The sequence below is a fragment of the Caloenas nicobarica genome, chromosome 15 (genome assembly GCF_036013445.1).
Source record: "Caloenas nicobarica isolate bCalNic1 chromosome 15, bCalNic1.hap1, whole genome shotgun sequence".
NCBI classification, from domain to species: domain Eukaryota; kingdom Metazoa; phylum Chordata; class Aves; order Columbiformes; family Columbidae; genus Caloenas; species Caloenas nicobarica.
In genome coordinates this window covers 2,837,282-2,849,689 of record NC_088259.1, presented here as the reverse complement: position 1 = coordinate 2,849,689, position 12,408 = coordinate 2,837,282, and the positions used below count along the sequence as shown (strand labels likewise).

The following is a 12,408-nucleotide window of genomic DNA, read 5'->3' as shown; positions in this document are numbered from 1 at the left end:
AGACATTTTTTTAATCAAAGTGCATGGCAGTGTAACTTACAAAAGTCAAATAAAAGGAAGTCTTGTGACAATATCCTCTTCTTTACCAATAAGTAGGGTAGATTTGGTCCTGTCAGAAAGCAACTGAATAGTGAAACTGAGAATGCCATGTCTGAGTGTCAGAACCCTATATATATATACACTGACTGGTTGGAAACAGTGCCCTGTGGGATTTTCAGTGGCTGATATTGCAAGTGCTATAAATTATCTGTGAAAAATCTTTCTCAAATTTTTTCGATGGATGTTTTTACAGGTAGTCATCTTCAAAGAGTCGGAAGTCAAAAGTCCGGTTACTGCTGCAGGTACTGTTACCAGATCATTTTTGTGCTTTCCTACTGGCTCCTTCTGTTTTTGGTCACAATCTCTGCTAGCTAAAATACGTGTTGATGCTCACTGATAAGAGAGATCTTAGGTTCAGCAATCTGCTGGAAGTGTATAGTGTGCTGCTGGAATACCCAGAGCAACCTCAAAGCGGGGTATTGGTCAAAACTGAGGAATTAATTGGTCAGCTTACTGACCAACACAGAGCCTTAGGTATTATTTCTATCTGAAATGTGGACTTCTACAGAATACCAAGGTATTGCTTTCAGAAGGGATGTAGGTGGTAATACTTCTGAGCCATTTAATAAGTGTTTGGACTGACTTCAAATCATTGGCGTAGAGCACAGAATGGTGTTAGACTCAGTACTAGGTGCTGTAGCCAAGCAGGCAGTGTGTAGGGAAATGGAAGGTATGTTCTTGGGCCCTGCCCATTTCTTAAAAATATGTTCTTTTAAGAAGAAACCTGTTGTCTTTGCAAAATCATGAACATGTCTCATGAGTTTTGAGCCCGCGTGTGGTTCCTTCCCTCACCTGTCGTGCAGGGCTCTGACAGTGAGCACCTTGGCCAGGGCTGTTCCGTAGGCTCAGCCTTAGGCAGCTGCAGCACCACCCTAAACCAAATATTTAAATGTAGTCTCACTGTAAGCAAGTTTGTCTGAGGAGTTTTGTGGGCTTTTTGTTGGTTTTGCTTCTGAGGGATTATAGAATGGCAATAAGAATCAGTCTACTTTTTTAGTTTTCACTGATTTCATTTTTATTTGACAAAGGCCCTGTGAGCCTGGGGTGTACCATTAGTCAGGGCGCAAGTGTCGTTTTGAGGACAGTTACGCTTGGTGCATTCAGCGTCGTGAAGTGATTTTATACAGCTTTGGTTCAGGTAGAAAAATGGGAAATCGCGTTGGGGTGCCCAATCTGTGGGCTAAACTGAGATTCTCAGAACAATTCCAATGGTTGTAGCTTGTTTCTGTGGCTCCTGCAATCTGGAGAGTCCTTGCGTGTATTGCCATCAATTAGGTTTGTGGATGAAGAAACTGTTCTGGAGAAAGTCTTCTAGTTTATTTCTTGTATGACCAAACGGCAGATCTCTCTGCCATGCGGTGAAGTCGTTTCTCCAGCTGAGGATGTCTTTGGGAACAGGAGATGATGACATTTGGGCATCTTGGCTCATGTTTGTTCACATGGCCGGACACGCACGGTTTGATGTGGTGAACTCTGATGATTTAGAGATTTCACTTCCATAAGAAACAGCGCAGCTTGCTTGAGCTGTCTGCAGGTCTTAGCCATTAAATATTTGAATTCCTAATTTCCTTGAGAGAATTCTTGCTGTCTGATATATTCATTTGCATCTTAAAATGTCCTTTACCCTAAATTCATTATTTCTTAACTAAGAAGATCTAAAACCATAGAGATGTTTAGAGTCTTAAGTTGCTTGAAGCCTTCTCAATGAAATAAGTGTTTTGCATAATTTTTTTCCACTGATTTGTTAGGCTGCTTTTTTTTTTGTGGCAGTTGGAATTATTTTTAAATGCAAGAAGGTGGGGTTTTTTTCTGTCTCTCTGAACAGTTTAAAAGATATTTTTAAACATCAGAAAGCATTAGGCTTGCCATGATATATGTTGAAACCCCATGCTTGTTAAATAAGAGTGTATCTGTAATTTGAGCTTGTTCAAGGCTTTTATCTGACCTAAGGCTTTAGTTGGCTTTTTAAAATAACCTGTCCTGAAAGATGACTTGTTGAAGTTTGTGAACTACAATGGTGTTGCAGCAGGAATCCACCAGTGTGAGCAGGAATTGTTTGTTACGTCAGAAGTGATGTCTTCAGTTGTGCAAATCCCGATCTGCTGAAATTGTTTGCAAAAGGATGTTGATGTCTTTCCCAATCTGGAACACTCAGGCATTTTGACCCTTTGATTCAGATTTGGCTGTTTTGGTTTTGTTTATGGGCTGCTTTTCATACTTGATATTTCAGAAATGAAGCTTTCTCTTTTTTAGCTACTGTCCTCAGAGTAAAATACTGTTTGGGTGCTAGGAGTATAATGGATGCAGTGATATTTGTAAGGGTTTCTCAGTAGTAGTTCTTATTAAACACCTGGGAGGAAAAGAGAATGCTAGATTTGGGGTAGATTGGTTGCATTTAAGCATCTTTGAATATTTTAACTTGCTTTAAAGTCTTATTTGCCTAATAGTGGTTAGATAGAAAAGTGGAGAGAGCAGTTAAGAATTTCTGCAATAAGGCAAATAAGATAAAGGAGGGCAGGAACAGCCAACAGTGGGAATTCTTGTTTGCATATCTAGCATTTCATTGGAAGAGATGATGAACTCATTCTGATCATCTGTGCTGGATCTTTAGCCTGTCGTTTCACCTAGAATCTCTCATTCTGGGTGTCCAAGATAAAACTGACTGTAAGGCTGTAATTTCCTTTAAGTGCAACTTGGCCCATATGGTGGATTTAATACGTCAGTGACCTGTTCTTCAAAAGTCTGCAGACAGTACCTTAGATTTTTATTTACTTGCATATACAAGGTGGGGTTATTACACTATCTGCTTGCTTAGTTAATGGGGTTATTCTGAAATATCTAGTGCACCAAAGTAGGAGTAATGATAAAGTTACTGGTGGCTTCTGTATGGCAAAGAATAATTAAATCAGGGCTGTCAAACTCATTTTCACTGGGGGCCACATCAGCCTCGTGTTTGCCTTCAGAGGGCCGAATGTAATTTTAGGACTGTACAAATGATGGAGAAATTTGATGTAGCTGTGCAGAGGGAGTGTCTATAAGGATCTCTAAGTTTATAATCTGGATCACAGCAGCCTGCTGACCCTCTATATTGAAAGATTTCGTATTAAATTGATGTTCTAGAGGTGTTATTGTATGATTGGGCTATCATTGGCTGTAGAGAGAATATTTTTTTTAACACTAAATTACTTTTAGTCTCAGAATTCACGTGACTTATGTTTTTCCTTCCCTGTAGTTGTACAACAGTGTTTGGAATGTTTGCAGCCATATAAGCAAAGAGTTCCTTCTTGGTGAGTATAAGCATGGATGCTTGCTTTTGTGAATTGTAGCTTTTCTTTAAGCTTTTCAAATTTTGCTTTAAAATTCAGGTTTTTCTTAATTCTTGTAGAAGTATGGTGGATAATTTTTCTCTAAATTAAAACCTTGTATTCTTAAAACAAAGACTGCACATTTTCAGTTAGAGGAAAAAATGGCACTTTCATTGAAGTAGATTTTCTTGGAAGTTATTTTATTTAGCAAAAAACTGCTTTATTTCATATAACTTAAGCCTTTTTCCCAAATCTTTCTGCTTATTCAGTGTTTAAGAGAGTTTGTGTTTTACCTTTAGTGTGTTACAGGAAGGAAGAGAGGAAACCAGGACAGCTAAATGAGAGATGATCAAATGATTGAAAAGAATTCTTTTCAGTAATGAGTATTTATTTCTTTAATTGCACTTGGTAATTCAAATAGGTTTTACTATGGAAAAATATTTTTGTGTGTTCTGCTGAATTGCCCACATTCATAATTTCTGCTTCCATGTTGGTCTGTCCCAGTCTCAGCACCAGTTTGAATTGACAGCACGGTTGCACGGGGCGTTGCTGAGAGGATGAAAATGACATTCCGGGTGTCCTGTAGTCTTAGGGAGAGCCTGAGGATCTGGATGTGGGGGGGTCACTTATGTTTGCTGATACCTTTTCACTTCTGTCACCAAGTACTTCGAGTAAGTCTTGGTTTCTGCCTGGAGAGGAGAGCAAATGGAGACTTTTACTGGTGTCGGTTTTATTAGTCTGCTTGTATAAACTAGAGGAAAAATAGGAGTCTGAAATAAAATACTGAGTCTTGTGCTTTGAGGGAATGTTGCCATGTTGAGGAATGGGCTGTACATTATTCTTGTTATGGAAATTTTAAGTATCAGTTTAGGATCCAGTTTTAGTGTCGTGTTGCTCAAAGAGTTTACCTGTGTAGTTGTTGATTTAATCAGGGAAACTTTTAAAGCAAGAAGTGAGTGCCGTTAAGGTCTAGTTGAGGATCCTACATGGTGCAAAATAAGAACTGCATGAAGTCCAGTGTTGTGTTTCAAATGTCTTTTGGATAGAAAAAGGGAGGTGATTCAGTGTTTGGAATTTGTTGCAGTGTCTGTTGGTATTCAAGTCCAGTTCAAATCCTTCCTGTTTCTGCTTCTGTTGCATTAAAAAAAAAAACACCTTAAGAGCTGAGGCATTGTGTTTTGGAATCCCAGTGCCAAGGACATCCTCTGAAACTTACAGCTCCGTCCTAAAACTCGCTCATCTTGCTATGGAATGGAATGCATGAACAGAACATGAGGGAGGAGCGTAGGGATCCTTAGATAAACAGTACAGAAGCTGTTTCTTGGTTAGTATTTGAACGGGTGTGGGGCTTTATTTCTGGTTTTCTATGTAGGGTAGGATACAGTGAGGCACACTTCACGGTAGCAATGCTGCTGCAGGCAAAACCTGGCAGGCATTTTCTTTTGTCTGCAGGCAATAAAAGTTTGTTGTAGCCAATTTCCCAAGTTGACACCAAAACAATTTTTAAAAGTGATGTTCAAATGTTTGTGAGACTTGTACTTAGTCTTCATAAGATGCTGTAATGTTTATATAAGTGGTGTCTATAAATCCTGTTTTGCAGTCTGACGCAGCCGTTGCCTTTTCTTGTCTGCAGGTGTTGTGGTTTCAGCACAGCATGGCTGTGGTCATGCACTTGCAAGGTCTTCCAGGTGTGGTGGGGACCGTGGACTTCTCTGGATTGACCATCCCTGCTGGGGCCATGCATATTGTAGGGGGTGAACTGGGTGAGGCTTTCATCCTTTTACCACTGGTGAAGATGCAAGGCTTGGTATCGTGTATGCAGATGCTATAAGTAAAAGGTCAAAACTATTGCAGAGCAGTAAAAGCCTGATGTGCAAAATGTGATTGGACATAGTCCTGGGCAGGATAAAAGTGGGCATGCAGATTTGGCAGGTTTGGAACGCTGTCCTGTGCTGGGGTGAATGGCAGAGTCAGTTTAGGCTTTGTGGAATTGTCTGCAAACCCGTTTTAGCATATATATATATATATACACATATATGTACACATATATATACACACACACTGCTACACATGAAGGAAACAAAACAAGCTGTTGTTTTGTTGCTTGTCTAGGAACTTCATTTCAAATCTTGGGGCAGCCTTTAGTATCCCAGTTCAGTTACAGCTGTGCTGCATCTCCAGTGGACACAGGATGACCTCTTGCTTTTCCTCCCTGGCTGTGCCAGTGTTTTTTGTTAACCCACTCCCTGTCCTGCCCCATCACCACTGATGCAGAATGCCTCGCAGGACCAGGACAGCAAGCTTACGATCCAGAATAAAACTTAATACTACTTTGCATTGAAAATTTGTATTTATGCAGACTATCAAAGTTCACTATGCTCCTTTGTCAAGCTAGAGAACTATGCTTTTTCATGGAGTTCCTGGTTTTTTCCCCTCCATTTTGCTCTGATGGGGAGGAGGGAAATCTCTGGGTTTGGCACAGATACACTGAAGGATGAAGGAGATAAGAGACTGAATTGTGGGAGTGAATTGCATTTCTTCTGAGCTGCTTATGAAGTACTGAATCGAGACAGTGCTAAGTTTGGAAGTGGAACTGATTTAAAGGCAGGCCTTCTGGTGTGATAATATGTACAGAACCGTTTAATCATACTTACCAGTGATTTGGAAAACAGTGTTTACAAAGGTAGGTAAGGTTTTGAAAAGGACTGCAGTGACTCTGTAGTTCCCAGAGAAAAAACAATAGAGGCTGTTATTAGTGAAAGTTTACCATAACTGCTTGGTTTTCCTCTATATGAACACAGGAAAGATTTCTGCAGTTTCCAGAGGAGCCCTATTCTGTTGGAACTTAGTGATGTGACAGGTTTAGGGCTCAGCACTGAGAGCTTAAAACTGAAGGGAATAACAGCTCGAGGTGCAGGTATACAGGACCTGCACTGTCAGCAGAGCATTGCCCTGATAGAAGTGTGCCTTCCTGATGGGTACCTCTAAGTACCTGAATAGTCTTTGAAAGCTAAATTATCTCATGGGGATTTTTATGGGAAAGAAAAGGCTCTCCTTTTTAAACAGAAACGTGTATTTTCAGTGATGTAGCTTTGGAAGTGTTTTCTGTTGGGAGTGTTTGTTCCTGAAACAGGTCTAATCCTCATAGTAGAATAAGAAGTTTGGAGAAAAGCTGTACAGCTTTGGGGGTTGGCCTCATAACCACCCCTTGTTCTAATTGTGGTCTTGAGCACTTGAGAAAAGTGGATTCCCAGAGTAAGCAAAATGAAAAGCCTGCTCATGTCTTGCTTTAGGTACCAAGTTGGTACAAATTCATTTTCTACTGAAGAAAATTTTAGAAGAGAGATTCTGGTGAAGTGTTTTTATTTCCAAGTCATAGCTATGACTTTGTCTGATTTGTCTGTGGTTGTGTTAACAATCGGTTTTGATGTAGGTCAAGGTTTTTAAGTAGTCCTTGCAGGAGAGGACAGAGGCTGAGACGTAAAATCTCGAAGCAGCAGCAAGCCCCTGTGTTCAGTGCTTGCTTTCTGAGAAATGAAGTTCTCCGCACAGTCATGGTTCATGCTGGTGAAGTGTGGGTGGGTTCTGCTGGTGATTTTGGCCTCGTTTGTGAAGAGCTCTGTGATGGCTTCCGATGAAGGTCCTATCATGTGGGTTCAGTCTTTTTCTAAGGCCATAAGTTTCAGGGTAGATTGTTGAGATCGTCTCAGGACTTTATCTCGTGTAATGTTCTCCCACGTATATATGTGCTTGAGGAAGCTGTGAAATTGGCTGCAAGCGCAGACGACAGCCAGCTTGGCCAGGCGTGCGGAGCGCCAGGGCTGCTGCAGCACGGTGAATCCGTTGTGGGATGTGAGAGAGAACCCAGAGCAACCCAAGTGTCAGAACTTGGGAGGGCAGAGGACGGAGGACTCTGGAGGAGGGGGCAGTGATAGGAGATTTTTGCCTGTAGAGTTTCTATCTCAACTCTCCAATCTTGGCCACGTTAATGAGGTGTTGAACATGTGTGCACTGACAAAGGCTGCTGCTCAGCTGGCTCCAGAGTTCACACTTGTCAGAGTCTGCAGCCTCTGTAAATATGCTCAAATAGCTTCTGCTGGTTTTTCAGACTTCTCTTTACTTGTGATACTCGTGGATTTTTTTAATATTTAAGTAAAACCATGGTAAGGCATTCCTCACTAAAACCGATGTTTATTTATAGCAGCCCTATTGTATGAGATACTGAAGTCAAGAGATGTGTGTGTTCCTCTTCCAGCCTCATGTAGATGAGTTGAAGCTACTCCAGTTCTTCAGGATTGCAACTGTTACCGAAGGGAAGGGAACCACTGCAGAGAGCTTTAGGAATGTACTCCCAGTACTTCTAGGAGTACATTGTCTTCATGGGTCCCTACTTAGTGAAAAGGGAAAATGAGTTTACTGGGACAAGAGTCATCTTGCAGCTGTAATTTCTCCTACAAGTGTTAAGCAAAAAGTGTGTCTGTTCCACATTTGAAGGCATGAAATTTTATTGCTAGTGGGAGAAAATGGTATTTTAATTATGTAAATCTGCAGAGAAAATAGTGGATGTTTGAGTTGTGGGTGGATAAACTGTTTAAAAAAGAAAATGTAGCTTTGCCTTGCTGCTTGGATTTCCAGATTTTTTAAAAAATTTAATTCTTACTGTTTGTTTTTAATCAGAATGCACAACTCCAACCATTCTAACTTTTCCTTAATTTTTTTCCTCCTTTCCCAATTAAAAGCTATGGAGATGGTAGGTAAATCTTCCCCTCCCAAGCTCTAGCTGTATTAGAAGACAGTCATTCCTGGACTGATTCAGGTCCGTACTGGGCAAACTCAGCAGCTTGTTGTATAAAAGTCATTTGAAATGTTTCTCAGTTCCTAGGTGCCTAAAGGATTTTTTCCTTTTGGTGTAAATCGAGCTAACAGGCAATAGCATTATTTTCCCCACACTGCTGCAGGCTGCTCTGACAGCAGAGAAGATGAGATGACAGAGCTGGAGAGGGAGACAGCAGATTCTCCTCGGGTAGAGAAGGTTCTTTGCAATGTGGTTGGGGTGCTGGGGGTCCCTCCATGGCCAGCCCTTGGAACCGGCCTGGCTTAAACGCTGTCTCAGGGGAGCAGCTTCTCTCTGCCATAGAAACTTAATGACTTTCCTAAAGATCTTTGATTTCTGAACCACACTTTAACTTAGTAGTTCTTCATGAAATAATGTTAATCCATTTATAGGTGCAGCTTGGTTGATATCACTGCTGTTTATGCATTGTTTGAACCAAAATGGTGCTGCTTATTTCTTTTTCCGGTGCACGTCTCCTTATTCTTGGAGTGCAAGACTAAAAGGTGTTTTGTTTTTGTTTGGTTTTTTTCTTCTGTTACATTTAACTTGCATCCATTTTATACATCTTAAATTGAATCTTCAAGATACAGCCTTACTGTAAGGAGGACAATATTGAATAAAACTTAATTGTGTTTTTGGATCTTGTGAGCTCGAAGACTACAGGAATGGATCATAATTTGTCTTATTTGTGCGAAACAACTGACAAAAATTTGGGAAAAATAGCTCCTGATCAGACTTTCCACTAAATGTACCTTGAGCAAAACTGCTTTGTTGAGATTTCTTAAGCCTGTTATCTGTTGGAAACATGTCTTAAGGAGGCCTATTTTGTGGTTAAAATGGTGAAGTGGTGGGGAAAAAAGCAATGCAAATATACAAGCAGTGTAGGCAGTCTTCTAAATTTGGTTAAAGAAACTCCATATTTCTCATGTCTCTGAACTGTTTGTAGTGATGAGGTGACGTGGTGTTCTTGAGTGTCTCACTAACATGGTAGCTGTTGAAAGATTGTTATTGTGTTTGGTTTTGCCCACTTCCTGTTTACTGGATTCCTTGTTTTCATCAAAACGGGGGTCGTGGAGAGTACATAATGAAAATTCTGTCTCGGTTGTGAATAAACATTGGGTTGCAGAGTTCTTAATTGACCTGGAACTTGGACCAATGGACAGAAGTTGAGCTTCAGTCTTTCATGGTCCAGTAGATCCCACTTTGAACACATTTTTGGAATGATTCTGCACACTATCACTTGGGAACCCTTGTTTAAGAGATAATTGGCCCCATTACTTCCTGCAAACTGAAAATAAAGAGGTCCCTTAACATGTAGCTTTTGGGGATTATGGTGCATAAGCTTACTTTGTCTATGTCTTGATTAGTGATTGATATTTAATTGCATTTTTCAGGGGAATAAAATCAGCAGTGTTGATATTACAAAATGACAAAACATCCTCCGAATAGAAGAGGGATCAACTTTGAGGTGGGAGCCCAGTTGGAAGCCCGTGACAGATTAAAAAACTGGTATTTTTTTAAAACCATTCATATTGTATTAACTCTAAGTCTTTAATATCTTAAACATTTTGTATTGGTACAATATTTAGAGTCCTAGTCATTGGTTTATAGGAAAGTAGTTAATTTATAAAAGTTTATGTACCAGTGGTTGAAATGGGCGATAGATGCTGATGTGTTGTACTGGTGCTGTCTGTGTCTGGGACATAGGACTGTTCAAAAATCTAGTGGGACTTCAGACTCTGGTACTCCTGAATAACACTGAACTTCAAATGTGAATACACGGATTGCAGAGCAGGTTATGGAGAGAGAAATCCTTTGCAGTACAGAATACCCAAGGTAGTTCCTCACTACTTCCTTTCCCATTACTGTTGTGATTTCATAAGCTTTAAAGTCTGATTGAAATTGTTATGGCCTGTGCTCATTTGAGGGTGATCAGCTTTCGAATTAAAGAATTGGGTGGGGAAACACGTTCCTCCCTCAGAAGTCTGCTCTGGAGCCTGTCTTGCAGAGCTCAGGTGTGAGGAAGAACACTTTTCCTGACTAACTGCTGCAGAAGGAAGGGGAAGAAGGACCTAAAAGTTACTCGGGCTAACTTTGAGCCTTCTAACTCTGTTCCTTTTAGGAAGTCAGCTCAAAAATTAGTGTTTAGTAATGCTCAGTGAATGAGGCATGCAATGAAAATTGCTGGAGTCAAAGACTTCTTAAATACAGGAACTAATGTGGTTTTGTTAGCTCTTTAAGATATCTTCTCTTTCTCTTGAAATCAGCTATAGTTGATGTTTATTTAAGAGTCTTTGTGGGTTAGACATGATACTGCCTTAGGCTCTGGAACCTGCTGGCAGGTTAGGCGTGCAGAAGTCGGTGTTGAAAACCATCTGGGCATCACAGAAGGATGGAGCACTGGCTTAGACACAGGGGACTTGGTCCAGAACATCTTGATTGCATGCAGAGTATTGCTCTGTTTTCCAGGTACAAGGGGATTGGAATTGTGAAAATGAGTAAACATAGCCCATTATGGAAAGGACATGAACTACAAACATACTTGCATGTTATGTTGGCTTTCCAGTGTAACCAAGAATTGTGTGGGTAGGGATGGATCTGAATCTACATGCATCTTTTGTATTCTTGAGCTTTGTTTATACAGCAAAATAAAGATCACACGTACGTAGGCTTATTAAAGATGCAGTTGAGTATAGATGGTGTTTGAGGAGGGCTGATGACTTGTGTCTGTGACTGTTGTCCTGACCTGTTTGGACACCAGCAGTATCCCAAAGTATGGGCGTGCACAGCTCTTAGGTGGGAAAACTTTGAGGGGCAGGAATTCAACACCTACTGTACTTTCCGCATATCCCTTGGTTTAAATTTGAATTTCGGATATGCTGCATGTCCAAAACCAAGCCATGTTGTTTGGTTTTTAAAAACACTGGATCTTAAGTGACCTGTCCTGTGCACAGTGTTTTGCAACTCTTTGATCTCACAACTTAGTTAGTAACTGCAGTTCTGAAAGTGTTCTTTTGCTTGCTAGGCTTTTCAAACCTGGGTCAGAAAGTCTATATTTCATTGGCTGATGATCTGCGTATATTTCTGTTTCAGGGTTTGTGAACCAAAATTTGTAAGAGCTGGGGGCTTATTTTCTTTTATCAGCATCAGTGGTGACTGGCTGACACAGCTCCCCAGCTGTGGATTTGTAGGACATCAGACTTCTTTTCCACCCCCCCGCTGCTTTCACCTGCCGCTGTGTGAACAGGACTGCTCTGTGACATGGTTACAATGCGCTGCTTTTACATGGACATAAAACTTTGCTGATCCTTGCTGTTCCCAGTGCTTCAGAGGACCTCATGTTCCTCATGCTTCAGAGGTCTAAGCGTTTCTTGTGTGTTCTTCTGGTGCTATGCTGGCACTTGGGCAGAAGCCTCTTGTTTGATTGGAGAGCTGGCTTTGATTTCTATGCTTGGTACCAAACACACCGGTGGATTAATGGGCCAGTATTGCTTCTCAAATGACAGTACTGCTTTGGAGTATTTAATCTCAGAACTCTGATTACCTGCCTCTCCTGGCAGGGGCTTGTGCCTTGAAATGCTGTTGCAGGACTTTGAGGGTGTTTGGATGTGATGCTGACCCTATTGAAGAGCAGGCAATGCAGAGGCTGCTACCTGCCAAAGAGCAAAGTGAATTTTGCATCTTTAGAGCTCTTATTGAAGGTTGCTTTGTTGTATCTGGAATCATAATGTATTGGAAGTGCACTTCATTCCTGGTGCAGTTGTCTGTCACCTCCTAGGCCTGAACTCCAGGGAGTGCAGTGAGTAGTTGTTGTGCTTGGCTTAGTTCTTAGGGCTTGGTTGATGCATCAAAGTTGTCAGGAAAGGCTTGTGACAGTGTCTGACCTCAGGGCACTAAGGGAGGAGCGCTGGTCCCCAGGCAGTGCCTCTGTGCATGCTGAAAGGTCTACACGGTGCTGGGGTTCAGAGGCTGGAGCAGTGGGACTGCTCCAGTAGTGGAGTCCGAAATGGAGAGACCAGCTGTAACTATGTGCATGCACACGCTGTCCTGGCTGAATTGAGTTTTTGGCGCTTTTTGCGTTGGCTTGTTGAAGCTCCTCGGAGCTGGCCAGCTGCAGACATCCTCTCAGCAAAAAGAGAGTGACTCTGCCCTGCGTGCCTGCAGGAGGGA

General features: G+C 41.3%; 1 protein-coding gene across 4 annotated transcripts in view; it reads left to right on the top strand.

Moving 5' to 3' along the window:
- Positions 1-311: 311 nt before the first annotated feature.
- Positions 312-12,408, top strand: part of PHF20 (PHD finger protein 20) — a 68,885-nt gene continuing 56,788 nt past the window's right edge. For 3 of the 4 annotated variants that reach the window (XM_065645460.1, XM_065645459.1, XM_065645457.1), the window contains exons 1-3: positions 312-341; positions 3,332-3,386; positions 9,633-9,747. In XM_065645460.1, coding sequence (XP_065501532.1) covers positions 9,665-9,747 — 83 coding nt within the window. In that variant the 5' untranslated portion in view covers positions 312-341; positions 3,332-3,386; positions 9,633-9,664. Of the gene's footprint in view, positions 342-3,331; positions 3,387-5,037; positions 5,168-9,632; positions 9,748-12,408 lie in introns of those variants that run through there. The other variant, XM_065645458.1, reaches the window with a different exon arrangement.